Genomic DNA, 25,926 nt, shown 5'->3' with positions numbered 1-25,926 from the left:
ATCTGTGAGATAACATTGAACATGAAGCTGCTGTGATGGGATTGATCAGATTATTGATCACAGTGTCTGCTTGAACACTAATGCGCTTTTCAATCGACATTTATCAACCAAATAGACACAGAATTACACACACACAACATGATGTCTACACAGAGAAATAATCTGTTCAAAATCATAAATCTCTCTCTCTCTCTCTCTCTCTCTCTCTCTCTCTCTCTCTCTCTCTCTCTCATTAGTAATGCAGCTCCGCCCCCTCTGCAGGAGTTTCTGTCGCCGCGTCGCGTTGCGATGCTCGTCAGTTTGAGTGGATCACGGTCACGCAACGCTGCTGCTGCTGTCGCGTCTTTTTCACACACAAACCTGTCTGCTGTGGGATTAATGTACACGCGTGTCTCTCTCTCTCTATGTGTGGGAATATATCGCGTGTCTCTCTGGGAATATATCGCGTGTCTATGACTGCAGGTAAGATATTCAGTCAGACTGGATCTTTGATTCATGTACAGCCGCATGCGGACCTCAACCCGAATCATGATATACAGATAGAGAATATCAGTTCATGGTAATGACTTTATTAAATGTGTATTTATTTAGACGGATTTATGTATTTCCTTCACGCGTTACAGCAGCGGTTAAACTCATTTAATGGGCGAGCACGCGTTTAAAATCTTTATGTGTCTGATGTATGAGGTAAGAATCTGATCTGCTGTCTGTTCCTTTATTATCATTTGTTTACTATAGTAACCGCAGTGCTGTTGATTTTTATGACACTGCAGTTATCAGACTTTATGAGGATCTGTGATAACTGTGGTGAAATGTTATAAGTCTGTGTTCATTTACACTGAAGTTTTGAATACATGATTTCTGTGACTAGACTTTAAACATTCATTTATTCATTCATTCATCAGTTCTGTGTTTGTTTATGAAACACTTCATGGATTTGTTTCTGTAGCTCAGTGAAGAAACACTGCATGAGCTGTACAATATGTTGTGGGTTTGATCCCTGCACTGTAAATTACTTTCAGGATTCCCACGGGTCATGGAATTTCTGGATTATCATGGAATTTTAAGAGGTCTTTTCCAGACTTTGAAAGTCTGGGATTATTTTGTACCAAGTCATGCAATATCAAAGATGTTTGTTTGTTGCTTTAAATTTGAGTTTATATTTAACAAAATGTAATCCGATTGTTACCTTGTGACTTAAGGAGTATGTTTCCAAGTCCGAGCCGCCGCTGACAACAATTTAAAGAGCTGCACTGTTTATTCATTTCATTTATAAACTCACGGTGTACACTACATTATCCAGGCTCATAGCATCTCGGACAAAGATCATGGAAATATTTCAGATTTTTAGTCAGGGAATTTGACAGAGTGGGAACACTGTACTTTGGATAACAGCATGAATGTAAATGTAATATTTTCATCTGCTTTAATAAAGTTGATCAGGTTCAGCTCTGTGGATTGCCACCAGACCTCAGCACTGTAAAAAATGCAACTTCCTTTTGCAAGTCAATTCAACCTTTTAGTTTAAGTTTTGACCAGCGATAAGTTGACATAACTTATAAAAACAACTTGAAATTGTTTAACTTAATTAAGTTAAAGTAACATTAAAATATATGTTGATTTAACATACATTCTGAAATCGATTCTGAATCGCAAGGCTGATTCTGTGTCGTGCACAGCTTGTGCGTGTACTACGGCGTTTTGATCAGATGTCGTCCTTGTCAATTGAAAGTCACACTGAGTTTGAGTTGTTTATAACATGCATTTGTAAAAGCAACACTTGTAAAAAACGATCGTTTACAATATTATTTATTAACGTGAAAAAAACTGAAACAATTTAAGATCAAAGAGTGACCTGCAATAGCATTTGTATGTAATGGTTTTTCTTCTGCGACACAAATGACGTTTCTGCACAAGAGCGCCCTCTGGATGTGCCATGATTTCACTGTAATTCATTAAATTTCATTCATTAAGAAAACACGCATTTGCACGATTAATCATTCTAGCCCTAACAAAACACTTTTTACAGTGAAGAGACGTGTAAAGATTTAAGGTTTGGTTGGTTTTGGTTGGGTTTGTTTTGGTAGGGTTTGGTCTGTTGGTTAAATGACAGTTACTGACTCTCTGAGTTTGTGTTGAGGGTGTTCAGTCGAAACCGTCCCCCTTCCCCCTGCACCATCATTCTCCTGTGGGTTCAGCTGCTTCAGGAACAAAGACAAACCTTCTTCTGTTTTGTCTTGGATTGTGACTTGTCAAACTTGTTGCCAGTCAGTCTAACGGTTCGACACGAGCAGCATTCCTCTCGACACTTGACCTGAGAGAAAAGTGCCATGGGCCGACACGTCAACCTGCCGTCTGTTATTCATTTGTCTTCACGTAGTCGTAGAAGTGAAGAGGGGCTGGAGAGCTAAAGTTTTTCTTACTGTATATCTGCGTGATCGCATGTGTGGTTTGTGAGTTTTAATGAAGTGAACTGCTAATATTCGTATCACATTTGCTCATTGTTCGTGATGGGACATCATCAGATAAGCTGCGTTTCCATTACAGATTTGCGTAAAACTTTAGCGTTAAAATGTCGACAAAAGACTATTGCAAAATGATGCCATTTCCATCCGTGCGACTGAAACGTAGTTCTTCCTCTCGTGATAAATCATTTTAAACAACACTTCGACTGATGTTGGTAGGTTAACTAATATCACATGCACCACACTAGCCAATATTATTAACTGGAGGAGAGCTAAGAGTATTATTCAAACATTAATACCAAAGAAAGCCCCTTTTACTATTATTTCTTAATGAGCAGACACGTATTGAGGTGTTTCTGGGAGGTTGTAGTTCATACCGCATCATCTTCACATAATAAATCTGTGACGTACTTGCATCAGGTTTACCTGAAAATGCGAATAACTGTTTCCATTGCAGTTTTGTGAAATACACCTTTTCCGAATTGCCTGGAAAACCACCTCATGTGAGCTTACAATCTTTTGCGATCTATGGAAGTTTTTGGCAAAATTGACGTGTATCCATTGGTCTCATTTTCAATTCGCAATGTCAATTTACAGGGTAAAATGCAACTACTGTGTGGTTTTAAATATGTGATGATTTCCCTTTGCAGAGCAGATGAAACTCAGTCTCTAGAAATAAGCGTAGGCGAGCTGTGTGTAAGTAAAAGTTCAGGTGGAAGAACATTTGAACGCTTCTAAACCACAAGTGCTCAAGTTTGCAGAAGTCACTTTCCACAATGAGTCAGTTTGATACCTCAACTGCAGCGTTCAATACATTCCTGTAAGTATTTAAAGGCTCGCTTGGTTAAAACCGGAAGCAACGCACCCTGTTTAAAAGAACACAGTGTATATAAACCTGCCAACAGCTGATCACATGTCAGGTGTTTCACATCGGTGTGGCGTGTTTGAGTTGGGTGGGAATGACAAGCCCGAGCTAATAATTCATTTGACTTCATTCACGTTGCTATAACAGATCTGTCACTTATCTGTATGTTGCCTTGTTGTTATTCAGATGCTGGGGAGAAAAGATTTCAGTGCTGTCAATCTGAACAATCTTAACTCTTACTGTCCCACAGGTGGGACATATTTAAAACAATAATGTCTTAGTCTTAACCAGCATAATCTTGACAAACTATATATCGTTGGAAAGCTCTCAGATTGAGGTTTTCATATTTCATCACCATTTTGCAAAAATAATGATATAGTACGTGTCATTTTCTAAAGTGTCAATCACCAACAGGTGGGCCCAAGGTGTGTTAACATATTTATCATTTGATATCCTATAAACATGAAATAATCCTAACAAACAAAATATTGTTGGAAAACTCTAATGGTGCATTTACACCAGCCGTGTTTGAGGCGTCAAAATCGCGTCTACCGAGCCTAGTTTGCCGCTTGAACAGTTTGAATGTGGAAAAAGCAAGCATTTGACTGGCGTTAGAGGCGAAATCCACTTCTTGTGGGAGGGACAAGTACTATGCAGTTGTCTGTTTGCAAGATGGCTGATGTTGATTGTGCATTTATCGAGACTCAGTTACAGGTTTGTATTTGGTAACCTTACTATAGGGGGAAAGTAGTTTAAAAAAACTGCGGGAATGCCGCGGGTCGATAAACGTCACGTGACTCAAAAGAGAAATGTGTATTTACAGCTTACCAGGTTGCCCAATGTCCTCACTGACACTCTTCCAAGCGAGGTTTTTTTATTCCGGTCTCTAAAGAAATAAGAACTTGTGTCGTATAGCTCCGGGGGACTGCTTACGGACAATATCAAGCGTTCCTTCATGTTGAATGAGTGACTCTGGGCGGGGCTGACGCCACAGCAGCAAGCAGGCTCCTGATTGGTTAACGTGGTGCAAAAATTCGTCAAAGTTAAACAATTTTAACTCTGCCGTCAGCTGCAAATTTGCGTCAAACACAAAATGCACAAAAAGCACCATTTGCACGTATCGAGCGTACCACGGCAGATGCTCAATTCGCGCGAGCAAGGTGGAATCGCGTCTACTGTGCCGCAAGACGCCCAGACGCGCGCCAACGCGTCTTAACATTGACTTAACATTGAAATCACTCGGGCTTGATGCCTCTACCGCGGCTGGTGTGAACACAGCATAAGAATGTAGTTTATATTTTATAGTTCATATTTCAAGACCATTTGATGATAGAAATTTAGTAGTTTTTTGTTAAATGTCACTCACAACATAAAAATGAATATGAATTATTATACTGTATATGTATAATTCTTATATCCTATTATACATTTTTAAAAAACTTGACAACCTATATATCACTGGAATATAAGCTTTCATTAATAATAAGGCAGTGACCTTAATTTATTAATTTGTGATTTGTTGTTTGTAAAACCACTAAAAGTGTGACAGAAACCTCATTGTTTACTTAGAAATTTGTATCAGAACTAATTAAGACTTTTCACAGCATTTTGGGAGTAAAACATTTTCATTTTTATGGAGTTTTGATAAAAAATATATACTTTATTTCATTTTTTTTTTTTTTTAAACTCAAACTCTTATAATTATTTTTTATTTAATATTTGCAACACCACCAGACCAACGAATGGCAGAGTTATATTATTTTGAAGGTGCACATCACCTTTTAACCCCCAGTCAAAAAGGGAGGGTGAGAGTTAAAGGGTTAAATGTCTTCACAGAGACACCTGGTTAAAGCTGAAAACATATCTGAGCAGCGTGCGTGTGATATTTCTCACTGTTGAGTGGGTGAGAAGACGCAGGTAGACATTGTTGTGGTGTGAAAACTCAGCCTGGTGTAAGACACCCCTCCACATTCCAGACATTCCCACCCGTCAGGGAACGTTCCAGCAACGCCGGCATTCTCAAACGTGAGAACGCATTCTAAAGGCGAAGCTCCAGACCCCGCTGATCCAGGGTCACATGGACAGAACAGAAGAGTCTCTAATTTTGGCGGCCTGGGAAAACTGATTTGCAGATGAATGGGGTTAACAATTTCCTCTAATCTTATATCACACAGACAGTCAATGGCTCTTCTCTTAGCATTTCAAAGATGATTTTCCATTAATATCATACATCATCCAAAAGAAAGGTTGTTGTGTGTCATCATTATGTCTTTGTACGGCTGTATTTTAGCTCCTGGATTGAAGAAAGAATAGAAGCATTTCATAATAAATTCACTAATATCTCTGTATATATATAGTCAAAAGGCTAAGAAATATTAAGATATCATTTGAAAAGGTCCATGAGCATTAGCAGTACTGATGTTTTTCCAGTGAAGTTGGTTGATTTAGTGGTTTATTGGTGGTTTTGTAGTGGATGAACTCTTTCAATGTGAATGCTGAGAGAGAAGGACTTAGAAAAGACAGATTTGGACCTTTTGTTTCTCGCTGCTAAGCGTGAAGTTCTTTCATCTGATTATTAGGACAAAGCACATCAGATCCTTCTTAAAGGGAAAGTTCACCCAAAATAAAAACTTCATCAAACGTTCATTCATTTTCTCAGCGCATGTTTTTCTAATTAGTAAATGTTGACAAAATTTTAATTTGTGAGTGAACTTAAACAGGTAGATGATGCAATGCTTTGAAGGGGACATTTCACAAGACTTTTTTAAGATGTCAAATAAATCTTTGGTGTCTCCAGAGTACATATGTGAAGTTTTAGCTCAAAATAGCCCACAGATATTTATCTTAGCATGTTAAAATTGACACTTTGTAGATGTGAGCAAAAATGTGCCGTGTCCTTTTAAATGCAAATCTGATCTCTGCACTAAATGTCAGTACTGTGGTTGGACAGTGCAGATTAAGGGGTGGTTTTATTACAGGGCTATTCAACTCTTACCCTGGAGGGCCGGAGCACTGCATGGTTTGGCTCCAACCCTAATCAGACTTACCCACCTGTGATTGTCTAGTGATCATGAAGACCTTGATTAGCTTGCTCAGGTGTGTTTGATCGGGGTTGGAGCTAAAATCTGCAGTGCTCCGGCCCTCCAGGGTAAGAGTTGAATAGCCCTGTTTTATTATAAGAAGATCCCCTTCTGACATCACAAGGGGAGCCAAATTTCAATTAACGATTTTTTCACATACTGCAGAAAATGGTTTACCAAAACTAAGTTACTGGGTTGATCTTTATCACATTTTCTAGGTTGATAGAAGCACTGGGGACCCAATTATAGCACTTCAACATGAAAAAGTCAGATTTTCATCATATCTCCCCTTTAACAGAGTAAATAGAAAAACTTTCTCGTGCTAAATTAATCATGAGAATCAATATATTAATACAAGTTTTTTTTTGCTATAACATCTCTAACAACTCTATGAACTATTATATATATATATATATATATATATATAATTATTATTTAGTCTTGATGTGCACATTATATGGTTCATGTTGGTTCAGTTTATTTCAGAGTTGAGACTCATTGGATTTTGTATAGAAAACCTTAAAGTCATTATTTTAGATTTCATTTTGTAATATTTAAATGACAGATTCAAAACTTTTAAAAACATTTCAATTCATTTTGTTTTCAAAAAAGTTTTGTAAAAAAGCAAAAAAGTATTCAGATTCTGTCTGGCCCTGCTGATTAACTTGCTATAATAAAGCAAAAAGCCGTGCTTTACTTCATGTACTTTGTTTAACTAGAGATGGACCGATATATGGTCGCTAAAAGCAATTGGTAAATAGTTTAAAAACTGATTTATCCTGTCAATCAAATGAGAACAGGAATGCAATGAATTTGTGCTGTCAAATGTAAAAAAGCATCTTAATGTTCAATATTGATAGTCATTATATGAATGAATAACATTCAGAAATGTTCATCTTCAGAATTTAGTTAATGGAACCAAACTATCGGTATATCCGCAGATATCAGTCTGAATAATCGGCTATCGGTATCTGTGAAAAAAAATGTTGTATCTCCATGTTTGCATTTGCTGACTTGTATTACAGTGTCGTATTTTTGCTTCTTGTATGGTGCATGGGTTACTGTTTAGTAGAGCAGTGTTTTGTAGTGTTTTTACTTAAATGCTCTAGTTTTAAATATTAAAGACTGATGCATTTTGTTTCCAACTTTCTTCTTTTGATTCTATTAATAACATCAACATTAACCTACCAGCATTAATCCTATTAACTTGTTGTAAGAGGAAGCTAGAACAATAAAGTCTTTCTCACACACATTTAAAGATGCAAATACCATCTTTTATTGTTATTGGCAAAATCATAGACGTTATTGTCATCCAGTTGTTTTGTCATTACTCCCTTCTCGTGAGATGGTTGAGAGAGTTACTTTAGCTTTGTTCTGCGTGATTAGTTTAAAGATTTTCAACAGGTGGATGATAAAACTGACCACAGAAACTTTAATATTAAAGATAAACCAATCTGCATTGTATTTTTTCTCAGGCCTGATTTCCTGACCCACACGTTTTGATGGATCTCCGTCGACCCGTCTGCTTACGTCCAGCAGCGATGCGGCAGTAAAGTCCGGCCAGACGGGAAGTCAGGGGTCTACGTTAAAATGTCTGCGTGTGCCGAGTTTGCAGAGCACGTGTGGAAACCAGGATCCTGTAAGAACTGCTTTTACCCTCGCAGTGCCCACGGGCAGACCGGCACGATCTGTGTCAGAAACAGTCTGCTCGGGGAAGACGAGGATGGGTTGAGCTCTCCGTCACCTTACAGCAAACCCACCATCGCCGTCAGACCCACCATGATGAACATGGACGTCACCACCACGGACATCAACATGAACATGGAGCAGGTAACTGCAGTGTTCATTCATTCATTGGATGAGCTTTTGAAGTTTATGTATTATGAAGTAAATCATTGATAATCTTCTGTGTTCAAATGAAATGTCTATAAATGTAAGATAAGAGAGCGGTGCAGCTGAGATACAGACACATATTTCCACTGTCTAAACAAAGATAGTTATATCACAGTCAAGGGCATAACATCATTTCTCTCACTTATTACAAAGTAAACACACAGGAGAATAATACAATCCTTATTTCTACTTAAAGAATTACTCCATTTTTATATAAAAAGGCCAGATTAATTTACTCAGCCCCATGTCATCCAAGATGTTTATCTTTCTTTGTTCAGTGAAATGAATAACTATATCTCATACAAACATAAATATACATTTTATTTGGTTATACGCAGACATGCATGCAATTTTTACATTTGCTAGTGAAACTATAAAACCATAGATTATATATCTTTATCAAAGTTTTATCATCAAAACTTTCTTATCTTGATGTAGTCAAATGTAGCAAGTGTGGCTTCTGTGGTAGTCAAGGCCTTGAAATGAAGGGGAATCACCCACCATGTGATATATATGGAGGATTTTTTAGTTTCAGGGTGCGTGTGTTTATTTTAAGACACTATTTTTTTTATGATCTTACCTAAATGTTTTCTCAGTCAGTGTATTTGTCTTTACATGGTATAATGTTGTTGCACACTAGTTAACACACGGCACAAGGAAGTTGTAAACAAATGTTTGTAATTTATGTGCAATGTGAATACATGCAAAGATGGACATTTTGACATTATTTTATGTGCAACATTCAAGAAATTATCTGTGCATGTTATTGAAGAATGCAAGTGCATGCAATGGGGTACATGCAATTTTTTCCCATAAATTCCTTTTAATTCCCATGGAAAGTTTCACATAAAACATAAATAATGCGTGACCTTTCCAAGTGATTACGGAATACGTAAGGTCGTGCTGGAGCGTCACACGGCTAGTTCCAAAGAAAAGTTGTGCTTAAAAGTAATCTTTTTTTAATTTTGGTGAAAATGATAAGGGTTTCACTGGATGGATCATTTAGTTGGGATCATTTAGAGACCTTTGAAGCTGCATTGAAACTGTAAACTGTTGAGGTCCACCAAACTCCACTATATGTTTTTCATCAAAAAACGTAAATTCTTCTTCGTTGATGCATGTCCGAGAAATAGTAGTTTATTCTTAAGCAAAACTGATCGACACACCTTAACTCTTCATTTTAATTGCATGATGTGTGTGCGTATGGTGTTGTTGTGCAGTCTGTTTTTTTCTTGGTGATTCGTTGATTTGCATAAAAAATCTTAAAACTCTGATTTATGTTATTGTCAGCATTTTGTCAAATTATTTCTTAATGTATTATTTGTTCTGTACCTTAGGCCGGTCAGATCAGCTCTGTGGGACTGAAGAAAGATGTGCATTCAGCTCCTCTGTACATTGATAGTAACGGATGCCACAGAACTTTGTTACTCCAGAACAACATCTCTGGGAAGAAGGAATATTCCAGCAACTTCTCCTCAAACCTTTCACCCACAGGTTTCTCCAGAGACTGCATGATTATCAGTAACGTATTTGTTGGTCAAGAAGATGGCAGTTTGAGAGGGAACGGTGACCTCTGCAGACCGCAAACCAAAACAATCCACAGCACTTATGAAAATGGAGATCCACGTCTTCACACCGCGACCCAAAGAAACCTGTCGACAGAAAGCAGTGATGGAGTTCATCTCAGGTCATCTGTGGAGGAGAGACGAGCACCTCTGGGAATCGTTGTGGATGCTGAAACCACACCGGGGAACGGACTCAACAAAACCTCTCAACAGACACCGAGTACCTCATCATCTCCTGCAAGAACTCCAGACTCTCGTCGTGAAAGCCTGTCGGATCTTTGCTCCAGTCGAAGCAGCGTGGATTCATTAACTGGACTCCCGAGCCCTCAGAACTCTCCGGGTTCTGGAAGCACTCTACCGAACGGACTCGGTGAAAGTGAGCCCATCTATGCCGAGAGCACCAAGAGGAAGCGACGACCACCGGAAGATGAAAAGACTCGACGGTCTCCATTGGAGATCTGTGAAAATCAGAGGGCAACTATCACGGTCATGGCCGCTCACACAGAAGAAAACAACTGCACGTTTTACTTGAGTAGCCCGGATTCTGCTGTGAGCACTCAGTGGACACATTTCAGTCTCACTCCACCTAAAGATCCATCCGATCCCACCTTCACATGGCCAAATACTGCTGACATCACAGATACGAGCTCCACCCCTTCTTCCCAACCAAAGTCACAGTCTAGTCCCGCAGTGCCACCTAAGATCAACACGCGTTCACCCAGACTTGGTACCTCCAGTCTCTCGTTACCCGAGCTTAGTTTCCATGCGGTTCTGCCCCCGAAAGAGATCTCCTCCCAGGGAGACGCCCACCTGGAGCGGAAACCAAAGTCCCTCAGCAGCAGGAGTCTGGAGGGTCGTATCGATGAGGTAGACGAGGAGGTTGAGCCTGAAGAAAGGACGTCTCAGAGAACAGAGTCTGGCGGTAGATCGGGCGACTCCGTCAATGGCCCTGCTGTTTGGGAGCGTCGCTCCAGAGAATGGAGCTCTGCGGAGACGAGCGAGGGCAGGACGACACCAGGCACTGATAACAACAAAAGCTCTAGTCAGAAACAGACTGGCATCCCAGCGGAGGATCCCAAAGCCAACGAGACTGCGCTGACCCCAGTCGTGTCAACATCGTCTTCTCTCGTCCTCTCCAAAGAGCTCAACGCTGAAAGATCAACCGGTCGAGATCCTGAGCCTCCTCCACCTCCTCCAAAAAAACACCACCGGTGAGATTGACCTTTACAGTATTTACACACACTTTACCTTATTTTTATCAGCAGGATCTTAGATGCTGTTATTCAAGATTAGTCTAGTGCTGCTGATCATTTTATATCAAAGAATAGATCTGATTTATAATGATTTTAGAACATTTGTTGTTCATGGTGATTTGTTTATGAAGGTGTCCGTATACATCAGTGTTTGTCACTGTCAATGGTGATTATTTTTAACGTCAGATTATTTTGACTAAATTAAGATTGATTGAATTGTAAATGGTTATGGGTGGATTTTCAGTAATCTGTCTGAAACCTTGACTCTGAACTATGTGCTTGTGTTGAGTTGATTTCTTCTTGTTTGGTTTTATTCAGATAGTATTAAGGGTGTATAAGCTGTGGATCTATTCAACATGACTGTATTCATCTGTCTGTCAGATGTACTGTCAGTACTCTTAGTTTCTTCAGTACCGTTGGATTAATGTCACACTGGAACTTTGTGTGTGTTTTATAGGGCTTGCAACAGTATTGATACTCAGATTTTAATTGATCTTTAATTTAACAAAACAATATAGATTCAGGAAATTCTTGGATTGATTCTTAATGTGTGTGCTTTTCTTAAGAGTGCCCCATGACCCGGGGCAAGTGTGAATGATGCTTGGACACTTGCGGCCCTGTCATGAAAGTTTATTATTTGGACGTGTAAATATTTAAATATTCAAGCAAAAAAGATGTGAAGCAGATCTCAGTGTCTCATGTCTAACAGTATATTGCATCTGTGCATTACATGTAGTTCTTAAAGTGATAGCACATCAAATAAATGCCATTTCTTTAAAATGAATTTTTTTTAATGAAATGCTGATAAATAATCAATATTGGATTGAATCAAACTGAATCCATATATAAAATGATTCGAATCACGATTCGCCAAATTGGTTGCAATACCGAGCCCTGGTGTTTTATGTGATTATCTAGAATAGATTTACACAAACACAGGGCTCTATTTTAATGATCTAAACGCATTGTCAAAAGGGCACGGTCTAAACGGGTGTGTCCGAATTAGTGCTGCACAATTAATCGCATCGCAATCGCGATGTCAGCCTGTGCGATTACATGACAGCAAAATGTTGCAATTATATTAAATAAACAAATGTGTGGACTTGTTAACACAAACTTTCTAATAACAGTTTGATGATTTTCCTTGCTGTTTAAAAAAAGAAAGAAAACTGAAAAAAAATGCACGTGTGTGGTGTGCGTCGTCACTTATACCAGAGCGAAGATGGATGCAGAGGAGGTTGACAGTGATCTGGTAGCTAAAAAAACACCTCTACGTCTGTTGTATGGCGGTATTTTGGATTTAGGATTACTGACACTGAGCAGTTGCTACATCACGTGGCAATACGAAAACATTTCTAGTTTTACAAATACACATTTTAGCATTATCACTAAATTGTGTGGATTTTCCTTAAAACCCATCAAGTTGACTCATGATACCATTTAGTATAATCGCACATCGCAATATTAGCATCAATAACCGCAATGGGAAAAATTACCCAAATTGTGCAGCCCTAGTCCGAATCCACTTTTGCTAATTTAACAACGGGAAAAATGGTTTGTGCACCAAATGCACAGTCTAAAAGGGTTGTTCCTATTCTCGTAATGAGTAATGGGTGTGTTTTGGGCCTAACATGCAATCAACCAATGAGAGTCTCAGCTCTCATCCCCTTTAAAAGCAGGTTGCACTCACACCATGCCGATTCCCTATTTAGATGGCGGAATTTGTAAACTGAAAAACTAAGCAGAGGAAGAAGACCACCAGTTTAAAAATGATTTAAAAAATTGTGTTTAATACTTATTTAATATTTTATTTAATAATGATTAAATACTTTATTTGTATTTAAAAAAAAATTGTCATGGAAGTAAAAATAGCTGCCTTTTAATTGCTGTAAATGTATGGACAGCCTACATGATCAGTGTAATCTCTGATATGCAAGAAAAGGTTTTTACTCTAAAATTACTTTATTACAAAGAGAAGATAAAAAATGTACAAACGTGCGGAGAGACTTCAGCACTCGGACAGCACAGTGAGTTCTTATCTCATACCCACAAGTACAGCGTCATCATATACAATAAGTCTGTAGAGTAGCATTAAAAATGTTTTAAAAACAGATGCATGTGTTAAAAGAAAAAACTTTTAATTACTTACCAGGCTACAGGTGAAGCAGCTCTTCAAGCCTTCTAACGTCTCATAATCGGTCCTCATTTATGTCCAAGAGACTCAATAATAATCTTTTACATTTTAATCCTTTAATTTTTCATATTTAAAAATCATTTTTGTGCTATGGCGCATTCATGTAAAAGATAAGAAAATCCGCCTTGTCGTCCTGTTTATAGGTGTATATTACTTACCCGCTCTTTAAATAACAAAAACAATATTGCGCCATTGACTTTAGACTAGGTTTTTGTTGGTCAATGGTGTAGTCTATTTTAGTTGCCTCAAAAGAGCAACGCGCCAACAATGCACCTGAACACACCTCGTTTTCAGACCAGAACGCCCATGGGCGCAAAATTTGGCACAAATGCATTTGCTATTTAAACAATGTGGCACTAAACGTAAAAATGATCATTGCGCCGGGTTGAGCTAGCAAGAGACACTTGCATCGCGCATTGTGCTGGGTGTATGATAGGGCCCACAGAGACACACATGCTGACACATTTGTGTCTCTCACGACTGAAGGTGTTGAGATGTATTGGTCATGATGTGAGCTAAAACTAAAGGTGTTAACTAGTCGCTCTGTACATCACCTCTCTGTTCTTCAGAGCTCATCTAAGGTTTTTATTTATTCATGTTTGAGTGACTCAAACAGAAAGCAGAGGTCCGTGATCGTATCAAAATAAATCTCACTAAGACGGTGTTATCAGTTTCAGTCTGATCATTTCAGTCTGATGCTTGGCTGTGAATAGGAGTCAACAGAGATTCAGGAATTCAGGAGTTTGTTTCTGAGGTGGGATGGTTTGATACGATCAGTCACGTGTGTTGTTTTTACAGTCAACAGCAAAGATGTGAATTGAACTCGGATGTTTGTTTGTCAAACATGAGCGAGATGATGAGAGATTATGTTGAAATATTTACTTCTAACTGTATGCACATCGTCTGAATAAAAACATTTCCAGTATCTCTCACACGCTTCATAAATAAACCAGTTGGTAGTTAGTCTGTTTTAAAGTATAAATATAGCTGTGGTTATGAATGTAGAGACACAGTTAAACTGTTGGTTAAACACCGGTTTGCATATTCAAATTCATTCTCTTCAGAGCGCTGCTGTTAACCAAATCTAAATGAAAAGATATAAGTGTGTGTATATGAGGAAAGGTTGGTTGTCCGAGCGTGTAGTAACTCGTCCTGTGATAGTTCATCTCTTCTGGGTTATTTTGTGTTTTCTTTCACCCAGAAACTAAAAGAGGCTTTACTGAGTTTCCATAACAAATAACACAAGTTTACTCTAGTAACCGCCGGTGAACCTTTTAAACCGTCCGTCAAGTTTCTCATTCAGGACTGAGCTTTCTGTTTCCATGCTGTTTATATTAATAGGTCCAGTCTTTTATTAACGTTGCTCTAGTTGTTGTTTTGTATTTGCATGAAGGTAAACTTGGTCTCGTTTAATAGTAGTCATTTCCGATGGATGTAAATGGTTGTCAGTGTTTCAATCCCCCTGAGGAAGAGAAGTCATGAGCGAGAACTTTTCCACCAATGAATCATTAAAGAACCAGATGGTACACAAATCTGCTTTACCATGAGAATACATATAAAGTTTGATTAGTTTAGAAATGATTTGTTGATAGAAATGTAACCAGTAGAAAATACTCAATAAGTCAGTTCAGTTAAAGTGGACAGGTGTAATAATCTTTACTGTGAGCATCTGTCCAATGATGAAGACCTCAGGCGTTTGTTTCCAGTCCTCGGGACCCAAACCCTGATTCTCTTGCAGTCTCATCTCTCAGTTTAAAGAGGAACTGAGCTTGAGTCTGTGTACTCAGATCTGATATTTTAATATGCGTCTATATCGCTGCTGTTTTTGCTCTGTTAATACTCAACACACATAGATAAAAACTCATGAAAGCTGATAGATCGTCTGATGTTTCTTCAGTCCAGTGCTCAGGTACGTGATCGATACTCTCAGATCTTTGTGGTTCACACATGTCGTTCTCTAAACTGTGTTCAGAAAAAATATACAGAACGTGAGGTGACGTTCATTTGGTCGTGGACACACTGGGATTATTTGTCTTGTTGTGTTTGTTGTGCAAGTTAAACGGCCGTTGCTTCTATACACACATGTGGCTGCATGATCTGATGAGTACGTCTGATAAGTCTGAAGGTTCGGATCTAAACAAACCTTCTCGTTTGGAATGTCTGAGTCTGGTGACTTTGTACTGAAATGGATCAGTTTGTCTTGTAACAGGATGAAATCTTACAGATACTTTGAAAGAGTTTTAGACTTTTGACCAGCCCAAAACTCAACATAAGTACATTTGTAGAACTGTCCAGATTGGTACAGCGAGTGCTGCTTACTCAACAGTAATTGTTATACTGTGTTGCTGAATTATAAATAGATCTGTGAGAGTGTTTGTGCAGAAAAGCTGAAGTTCTGATCTAAGATCAGTGAAGTGATGATGACAGAGTTAAACAGCAGAATATTAAATCAATCAGATGCCGGAACTTGCACCCGATCGAACATGTCGGAACTCACACCCGATCGAACGCGCCGGAACTCACTCCCGATCGAACACACCAGAACTCACTCCCGATCGAACACACCAGAACTCACTCCCGATCGAACACACCAGAACTCACTCCCGATCGAACACACCAGAACTCACTCCCGATCGAACACACCAGAACTCACTCCCGATCGAACACACCAGAACTCACTCCCGATCGAACACACCAGAACTCACTCCCGATCGAACACACCAGAACTCACCAGAACTCGCTCCCGATCGAACGCGCCAGAACTCACCAGAACTCGCTCCCGATCGAACGCGCCAGAACTCGCTCCCGATCGAACGCGCCAGAACTCGCTCCCGATCGAACGCGCCAGAACTCGCTCCCGATCGAACGCGCCAGAACTCGCTCCCGATCGAACGCGCCAGAACTCGCTCCCGATCGAACGCGCCAGAACTCACTCCCGATCGAACGCGCCAGAACTCACTCCCGATCGAACGCGCCAGATCTCACTCCCGATCGAACACACCAGAACTCACTCCCGATCGAACGCGCCAGAACTCGCTCCCGATCGAACGCGCCAGAACTCGCTCCCGATCGAACGCGCCAGAACTCGCTCCCGATCGAACGCGCCAGAACTCGCTCCCGATCGAACGCGCCAGAACTCGCTCCCGATCGAACGCGCCAGAACTCGCTCCCGATCGAACGCGCCAGAACTCACTCCCGATCGAACGCGCCAGATCTCACTCCAGATCGAACACACCAGAACACACCAGAACTCACTCCCGATCGAACGCGCCAGATCTCACTCCCGATCGAACACACCAGAACACACCAGAACTCACTCCCGATCGAACACACCAGAACTCACTCCCGATCGAACACACCAGAACTCACCAGAACTCGCTCCCGATCGAACGCGCCAGAACTCGCTCCCGATCGAACGCGCCAGAACTCGCTCCCGATCGAACGCGCCAGAACTCGCTCCCGATCGAACGCGCCAAAACTCGCTCCCGATCGAACGCGCCAGAACTCGCTCCCGATCGAACGCGCCAGAACTCGCTCCCGATCGAACGCGCCAGAACTCGCTCCCGATCGAACGCGCCAGAACTCGCTCCCGATCGAACGCGCCAGAACTCGCTCCCGATCGAACGCGCCAGAACTCGCTCCCGATCGAACGCGCCAGAACTCGCTCCCGATCGAACGCGCCAGAACTCGCTCCCGATCGAACGCGCCAGAACTCGCTCCCGATCGAACGCGCCAGAACTCACTCCCGATCGAACGCGCCAGATCTCACTCCAGATCGAACACACCAGAACTCACTCCCGATCGAACGCGCCAGAACTCGCTCCCGATCGAACGCGCCAGAACTCGCTCCCGATCGAACGCGCCAGAACTCGCTCCCGATCGAACGCGCCAGAACTCGCTCCCGATCGAACGCGCCAGAACTCGCTCCCGATCGAACGCGCCAGAACTCGCTCCCGATCGAACGCGCCAGAACTCACTCCCGATCGAACGCGCCAGAACTCGCTCCCGATCGAACGCGCCAGAACTCACTCCCGATCGAACGCGCCAGATCTCACTCCAGATCGAACGCACCAGAACACACCAGAACTCACTCCCGATCGAACGCACCAGAACTCGCTCCCGATCGAACGCACCAGATCTCGCTCCCGATCGAACGCGCCAGAACGCACCAGATCTCGCTCCCGATCGAACGCGCCAGAACGCACCAGATCTCGCTCCCGATCGAACGCGCCAGAACGCACCAGATCTTGCTCCCGATCGAACGCACCAGATCTCGCTCCCGATCGAACGCACCAGATCTCGCTCCCGATCGAACGCACCAGATCTCGCTCCCGATCGAACGCACCAGATCTCGCTCCCGATCGAACGCACCAGATCTCGCTCTCGATCGAACGCACCAGATCTCGCTCCCGATCGAACGCACCAGTTCTCGCTCCCGATCGAACGCACCAGATCTCGCTCCCGATCGAACGCACCAGATCTCGCTCCCGATCGAACGCACCAGATCTCGCTCCCGATCGAACGCACCAGATCTCGCTCCCGATCGAACGCACCAGATCTCGCTCCCGATCGAACGCACCAGATCTCGCTCCCGATCGAACGCAACGCACCGGAACTCACTCCAGATCGAACGCAACGCACCGGATCTCACTCCCGATCGAACGCACCGCACCGGATCTCACTCCCGATCGAACTCACCGCACCGGATCTCACTCCCGATCGAACGCACCGCACCGGATCTCACTCCCGATCGAACGCACCGCACCGGATCTCACTCCCGATCGAACGCACCGCACCGGATCTCACTCCCGATCGAACGCAACGCACCGGAACTCACTCCCGATCGAACGCAACGCACCAGAACTCACTCCAGATCGAACACAACACACCAGAACTCACTCCCGATCGAACGCAGCAGAACTCACTCCCGATCGAACGCAGCAGAACTCACTCCAGATCGAACGCACCAGATCTCACTCCCGATCGAACGCAACGTACCAGAACTCACTCCAGATCGAACGCACCAGAACACACCACACACAGTCTAAATGGATTGCTTTCATAATTCATACAGGAAATGCTCTTGTTCTGCTTTTAGAGACACCACAGAAACGTGTGTATGTGTGTGTGTATTGTAGATATTGAAGTTGTGTTGCTGATGATGTGTTGTTGTCTCTGGTTGTGTAGGTTGTGTAATCGTTTGAGTGGCAGTAATATGGATGTTGAGCGTCTCAGTCAGCCGGGTTCAGTGGAGAATCTGAATGAATCACTGCGAGCTCTTCACTGCTGTCCTAATACATCTACAGACAGTCTACATGTGCTGACAGACACAGGTGAGTTTACATTCACACACATTCATCATCACTAATGCAGTGTCTAGTGAGTTCTCAAAAGTGTATTTGTCTAAAAACTGAGTGGAACTTCTGTTACTGATAATGAGAACCCACAGGGAGGAAATACAGATGAGATTTCACACAGAACAGGACACATACAAATAAAACAGACAGAAATAAAGAGACAGCCCTTAAGTTATCAGTACCTTCAGTTTCCCAACGCCACAATCTCCTACACACCTGTGATGTCACAATATATCTGTAGAGTTTTCCCATAATGCAACACAAAGATAATGATGGATGAAGAGAGGAAATAAGAGTTTGTGTGGTTTATCACCGGGCGTCTTTTTCCTTGTGTAAGCTTTCATCTTCATCTTCAGCCCTTCATTATCAAACACAACATTTACTGACAAAGTCTGAGCTCAAACACAACAATGAAGGATTTGTAGAAATGCTTCTAGACTTAATAATGAATGCAGGTATTTAAGACATAACATCATATTTGTATTACTTCTGCAACATAAAAATGAGGTCTTAATGTCAGTAGCTTTAGATCACACATCTCTGATTTATCATTCATATATATGAACACACACACGCACATCTTCTGGTCTTGTTGGTCATAGGACTCTATTAAACAAGGCGTTTACCGGTTAAACAGTAACCAAACCACATGCGCACACACACACTGTAGTAGTTACTGTTTTATTATTTGTTGTACATTAACAGCAGCAGAATGTAAATGATATTGATTTGATATAAGAAATCATTTTTTTCTCCTCTCTCTCTCTTTCTCTCTCAATCTCTTGTGATGTTATCAGACTCCACTCTTCGTTCTTGCTCCTCCCCTTTTCCCAGCAGCCCATTGGCCTCTGCTCCAGCATCACCACAGCCTGATGTGTTTCACAGCAACAGTCTCATTCATCAGCTCCAGCCTCCTCCATTACCGCAGAAGAAGCTGGTGAACCGCACCGCCTCGGCTCCCAGCCAATCCGGAGTCAAACCGCTGGTGCGCGCCCGGCCACGCCTCCCGTTCGGCGGCTCGGAAACTAACGTGAGTGACCCGGATGCCGACGGCCGCCCGTCCGGTCCCCTGCGCTCATCCGGCGAGTCTCCTGAGCGTCGGCCGCCCCTGCGCTCTCGGACCCTGGACGATCCTCAGTTCAGAGGTCAGGGACGACTGGGGATTCACGGTCGAGGGAGTGTCGCATCCAGCTCATCGCCGCAGCTCAACTCGCTGCTGTCGCAGGCGCCCGGCGGAACACCGGTTACGGGGTCGACCCTGCAGCTTCAGACGCTCCTGAATAACATGGACGGCCGAGAGGGGATCTACTCCAAACTGGGCGGCCTGTACGCGGAGTCGTTGCGGCGTCTGGCATTGAAGTGCGAGGAACATTTCACCAGCAGTCAGAGAAATCCGCTCCGATTCGACGAGAGCAACTGGTCCCTGTTTAAACTGACCTGTAACAAACCCAGCTGTCTGTCTGGAGACGCCGTTTACTACTCAGCCTCCTGTGCTTCAGACCCTCGTAACACATACGCTGTGAAGGTGAGAAATCTTATTGATGTTAAAGGTGCAGTGTGTACATTTTAGTGGCATCTAGTGGTGAGGTTGCAAACTGCAACCAACAGCTAAGTCCACTGCTCATCTATCGCTTTTGAAACAGATAGAAAAGCTACGGTAGCCGCCACCGGACAAACATGTCATCATTGGAGGCAACTTAGTAAAAAAGTTTGCCCATTAAGGGCTTCTGTATGAACATGGTGGCACAAAATGGCGGCTTCCATGTAAGGGGACCCCCATGTATGTAGATAAAAACGTCTCATTCTAAGCTAATAAACACATAACGGTTCATTATGAAAGGTCTTTATACACCCCTGATAATATAGTTTTATATATTACTTTGCACTTCTGTCAAGAGATCCTTCTAAAAATTACACACTGCACATTTAACGTTCATTAAGTCTTGTTACTCAGAAATGTTTTGCAATACAGGAAAGATGTATGGATGTCATTTCATTAGATGACAAAATAGAAAAGTACTTTAGATCTCCTCCCAGCAAGCAATAGCCATCATTTCACCATCTATACCCAATATAGTCCAGTTATGAGTAACCCACTTCTAACCAAAATATACTTTTAATTTGGTTACCCCATACAGCAAAAAATATGGTTTTAAAAATACAAAAAATGGCCAAATATATACATATAGAATATGTTTAAAGGATTAGTCAATTTTCTTTAAAAAATCCAGATAATTTACTCACCACCATGATATCCAAAATGTTGATATTTTTTTTAACAGTTTTAATGCAGTTTAAAATTGCAGTTTCAAAGGACTCTAAACGATCCCAAATGAGGCATAAGGGTCTTATCTAGCGAAACGATTGCATTTTTGGCAAGAAAAAAAAGCACTTTTATACCACAACTTCTTGTTTAGAGTCCTTTGAAACTGCAATTTTAAACTGCATTAAAACTGTTAAGCGTTGGGGTCCATTAAAGTCCATTAAAATTAGAAAAATCCTGCAATGTTTTCCTCAAAAAAACATAATTTCTTCTTGACTGGACATAGAAAAACACCAACATTTTGGATATCATGTTGGTGAGTAAATTATCTGGATTATTTTTTTTTTATGGACTAATCCATTAAAAGAGAATTTATTTTTCACCAATATATTTTTTGGCCATTTTTTTGTATATTTTGAAATATCTTTTAAAAACAAATACATTTTAAAGCAAGAAAATATATTCACATCGCATTGGAAAAATAAATATAAATATAGTTTGAAAATAGATTGTATTCAGCATATATTTAAAATATATTTTGGCCAAGAATACATTTCTTACCATATGATTGTAATATAAGAAATTTAATTGCTTGCTATTGAAATACATTTTGAAATATATTTCGTTTTAATCTTCATATCAACATATATTTTCAAATTCAAAAATGTATTTAGTATATTAAAAACATATTTTTGGCCAGAGTAATGTATTTTTTGCTGTGTTGGACATGTTTTTACCAAAATAACTTGAGATGTATGATATTCCATCATGTAAGCAACAGTGATTATAAGGTGTTTGCTCTCATTTATTTTTGGCCTACGGTTAGAATTGAGAGCTTAAATTTGGCCTAGATGTGGGCTGTGTTCGGACGGCTATTAGACGTCTTATAACCCAAAATTGCTTGCTGGAGTATCTCTTGAGTTCTCCTCATGTTCTCAGATTTCCTGCAGAAAAACCTCAGGTGCAGATCAGAAAATTAAAGGGATAGTTCACCCAAATCTATCATTTGCTCTCGTGTTGTTACTAACCCGTGTAAGTGTCTTTGTTTTGATGAACATGAAGGAAGATATTTTGAGGAATGTTTATGAGCCCCATTCACTTCTCTCTTTTCCTACTATGGATGTGAATGGGGCTCACCAATGGTTTGGTTACAAACATTCCTCGAGGTATCTTCCTTTGTGTTCATCAGGGCAATGAAGTTATACGGGTTAGTAACAACATGAGGGTAAATGACAGAATTTACAACAATCAGGGTTTCCACGGGTCATGGAATTTCTGGAATATCATGGATTTTAAAGGGGTGGTTTCCCAGACAGGGATTATCTTAAGCCAGGACTAAGCCTTAGTTTAATTAGGAAATAACTACTTTTTAACAAACATGCCTTACTAAAAACATTACTTGTGTGCATTTTGAGGCAAAACAAAAGGCATTGATGTATTTTAAGATATGTTGTTTTCAGTTTGGAGAGCTCTTTCATTTATTTTAGTCTAGGACTAGTCTAATCCCTGTCCGGGAAACCACCAAATCAGGTTTATTCCAGACATTGAAAGTCAGGGAATTTTATCTTTTTTGTTGAAGTCATGGAATATCAGGGATTTTGTTAGTCGCTTTAACTTTGAGTTCAACATGTAATCAGCTTGTTAAGTTGTGGTGTAAGGAATGGCGTTTCATGTATGCATGTGGCAGACGCTTTTATCCAAAGTGACTTACAGGGCATTACAAGATATACATTATTATCACGCTGCAGCATTAATGTTTGATTGAATAAAATAACATTCAGACACTGTGGACGTGGAGTTTAGTTGTGTATGCGTGCGTGCGTGCGCGTGTTAGAATAAGATCGTGAGAACCGCCGCCTGTGTCTCCTGCATTTATCAAGCTCAGATTTCTCACTGTCTTACAGACAAACAGACAAAAGCAGAGAAAGTGAGCGAGTCATTGTGTTGGTTCGCTGCAGGGCTTCAGCTGCACTAAACGCAGAGTCTGCAGTTATCATCTGTGACCTCTGACCCCCAGAGTTACTACAGATGAGTACTGAACACAAGGGATCAACTGTCTTCAGATCTGTTACTGTTGTTTAATAAATCAAGAATCATTATTACCGTGATCGCATACTGTGACTTTATGTTAACGAGAGGTGTGTTAGGATTTTTACCTGCCGGACTGAACCATGACAGAGCTGTGTGTTATTAAGCACTTACACATTTCTGACTAATGATGATTGTTTTTCTGTCTGTTTATAGATCTGTAAAGGTCAGACGTCTGACAGTAGACAGGCTCATCTCTACGGTCTGTCCGTTCAGCAGAACATCCCTCCTCACTTTAATCTGCAGCAGGAATGCGGACATTTCATCGCATGCGTGCCACAGAGCATGTTACCCAGCGAGGAAAGTCCGTCGGGGACCCCGGGGCCGAGCGAGCGGGAGCGGGTGGTGGTGATCACGCGAGAGGTTCCCCATCAGAGCGCCGCGGATTTCGTCAAAGAGTGGGAATCTTTCCACCGGGCGCAGCCGGAGGTTTACGAGCGCCGCGTTTGTTTCCTGCTGTTGCAGTTGTGCACGGGGTTGGAGCACGTCAAAGCGCACGGCGTCACCCACAGAGACCTCTGCCTGGAAAATCTGCTCCTGGTGCAGCACCGGCGCTCCGCAGACGGTTCACGTCCCGACCCGCAGCAGCAGTGCCTGCCGCGGCTCCTCATCGGCGGTTTCGCTAAAGCCAAGCAGCGCAGCTCGGACGACGCCGCGGTCCGCTCCGACCCTCGACTCAAACGGGACCAAGCCCGTCTGGCGCCCGAGATCGTCTCTGCCGCCCAGTACAGGAAATTTGACGAGTTTCAGACCGGCATTCTGATATACGAGCTTCTGCATCAGCGCAACCCGTTCGAGGTGACGCCCGCGCTGCGACAGCAGGAGTACAAATGCGAAGATTTACCGTCCGTCCCGGGCGCCTCCATTTACTCGGGTGGGCTTCAGAGACTCGCTCATCTGCTGCTGGAGCCGGACCCCGGCAGACGGATCCACGTCCAGGACGCCAAACGCGTCCTGCAGAGCTTGTTGTGGGGTCCGCGTCGAGATCTGTTGGAGCAGCCGTGGCTGTACGGAGGAGGATCGCAGCGAGGAGTGGATCAGCCCAGACACGAGGCTCTGTTAAACTGGCTGGACGTGAAGCGAGCGCTCCTCATGATGAAATTTGCTGAACGATCGCTGGAGCCCGAGCGTAACGCCGAGCTGGAGGACTGGCTGTGCTGTCAGTATTTCTCTACGGCCAATCCAAAATCACTGTGTCAAACGGCCGAACTGCTGTACAATCTCAAGTTCTTGCACTGAAGTGCGTCTGCGTGTGTGCGCGTGTACGAACAATAAAAACAAAGAAAACCCTGCCGGTAAACGCATGATGTCCGTTACTTCATGAATCTTAAATTATACTTATTAGAGACGTGTTTGATTTACAGACGTCTGGATCAATAAAGTGTCTGATCTGAATGCTCAAGCGCATCTTCAGAGGATGAAAACAAAGAAAGGATTTGCAGAATTCATTCAAAACTTTGAGACTTTACAGATCAGTATGAAAAGTGTTTGACTTCATGTTTGTGTCTGTATCACTGTAAGATAGAGAGTTTGTTTTTACATTCCACTGCTTGATTTTTTAAGATGAAGTGAAGATGATTTTTCTCTTTCATCTCTGTGTTCTTTGCTTTCTGGGTGAATCTCATGAAGATAAGTTCAGTTCAGATTTCACCTAAAAATCTGTTTTAAAGACGTGAGGTGTACATGTGTCTCAAAACAGGTTTATATAGGCAAACATATAAATAAGCATTTATGTGTTTATTTATGTCACAATGCTAAAAGATAATTTCTCAAACTTCTCATGATGTTTGTGATTAAATCTGATCTGGACTGTTTTTTGGTGAGATTGCTTCAGTAGCAGTTACAGTATTTGATGTTTGTGTTGTAATACTGTACAGATATCAGCACTGTGATGACAGCGTCTGTTTTCTCTTAACTTATATTCATCACTAACTGCTTGTGCTGTATTCACGTGAAATGACCGTCCTCAGGGCATCTGTGACCGTTTGAAGAGGTGCTTGATCAAATCTGACCTTTCATCTTCATCTCATAGATTTGAGCTTCTGCAGCTGATGCATGTGTGTGTGCGTGTGTATGTTGTGTGTCTCTGGTGTGTGTGTGTGTGTTGTGGTCAGATGTTTGCTGACGCTGCAGTATTGAGACGCAGTGGGTGTGGAGCTGCGTCCTCATAAAACAGCTGGTGTAGAATCCGAGATCTCGTCTTCCTCCTGCACACGAGGCTTTGATTAAATCTTGTGTTTGATGTTTGTAAGGAGATGTGAAAGCGTTTCTGAGACTCCTGCTGCAGTATTTCTGTCTCACACTGTTTCTGCACAACATTGAGAAAACGTGATGCTCACTTCTTCATGTTTTATGTTACATGTTTACTTTTTGAGTGCCTTTGTGTGATGTGTTTTGAGATTTAACCTGATTGTAAATTTCAAACATGATCAAACATTTCAATCGTGAGACTGGATTTCATTGCATTCAATCACATTATATCTTGAAATTGAGTTTTTAGAAGCAGACCGTGTGACCCAGAGGAATCTCAGTTTGTTTATAAGCATATTTTTATGTCTGATTTTAATTTCAGCTTCTTGTTTTAATTGAATGAACAACTTGACAAATAAAATCATTCAGCGCTGTAATGTCTGTTTAAATAACCGTCTTCATCTACAAATAAAATATCAAATATATTCACATATTACTGAAATGCTCCAAAGGTTTTTTTTTGTGCCGTAGATAACTTCTCAAATTCAAAGTGCTGTCTTGACGATAGGAGTTTAAGTGCTATGTTTTGATGTTTTTACTCTGGGTGCACAAAATATGAGCACTGAATGAATGGTTTGAGTTTTAAACCTGATCAAAGTACACAACCCATGACCTGTGGCACCTAATAAAGACACATCAACTGTTTAAAGCAC

General features: G+C 41.7%; 1 protein-coding gene across 1 annotated transcript; it reads left to right on the top strand.

The window, feature by feature from the left end:
- The first annotated feature begins 268 nt into the window (after positions 1 to 268).
- LOC129423754 (inactive tyrosine-protein kinase PRAG1) lies at positions 269 to 25,650 on the top strand. Its single transcript, XM_055180199.2, has 6 exons — positions 269 to 462; positions 7,886 to 8,240; positions 9,641 to 11,079; positions 18,503 to 18,648; positions 19,470 to 20,197; positions 23,180 to 25,650. The coding sequence occupies exons 2-6, from the start codon at positions 8,001 to 8,003 to the stop codon at positions 24,260 to 24,262; spliced, it is 3,636 nt and encodes a 1,211-aa protein (XP_055036174.2). The 5' UTR covers positions 269 to 462; positions 7,886 to 8,000; the 3' UTR covers positions 24,263 to 25,650.
- Positions 25,651 to 25,926: the final 276 nt, after the last annotated feature.

Source organism: Misgurnus anguillicaudatus, chromosome 9, assembly GCF_027580225.2.
Source record: "Misgurnus anguillicaudatus chromosome 9, ASM2758022v2, whole genome shotgun sequence".
Lineage (NCBI taxonomy): Eukaryota > Metazoa > Chordata > Actinopteri > Cypriniformes > Cobitidae > Misgurnus > Misgurnus anguillicaudatus.
Note: the sequence above shows the minus strand (reverse complement) of the source record. Positions and strands in the feature narration are given on the sequence as shown.

Bases quoted from the DNA above. Each gene is read 5' to 3' on its own strand.
- LOC129423754 (XM_055180199.2), top strand. From the start codon at position 8,001: ATGTCTGCGTGTGCCGAGTTTGCAGAGCACGTGTGGAAACCAGGATCC. The intron at 11,080-18,502 runs GTGAGATTGACC...CTGGTTGTGTAG, and splicing joins CCTCCAAAAAAACACCACCG to GTTGTGTAATCGTTTGAGTG. The intron at 18,649-19,469 runs GTGAGTTTACAT...TGATGTTATCAG, and splicing joins ACATGTGCTGACAGACACAG to ACTCCACTCTTCGTTCTTGC.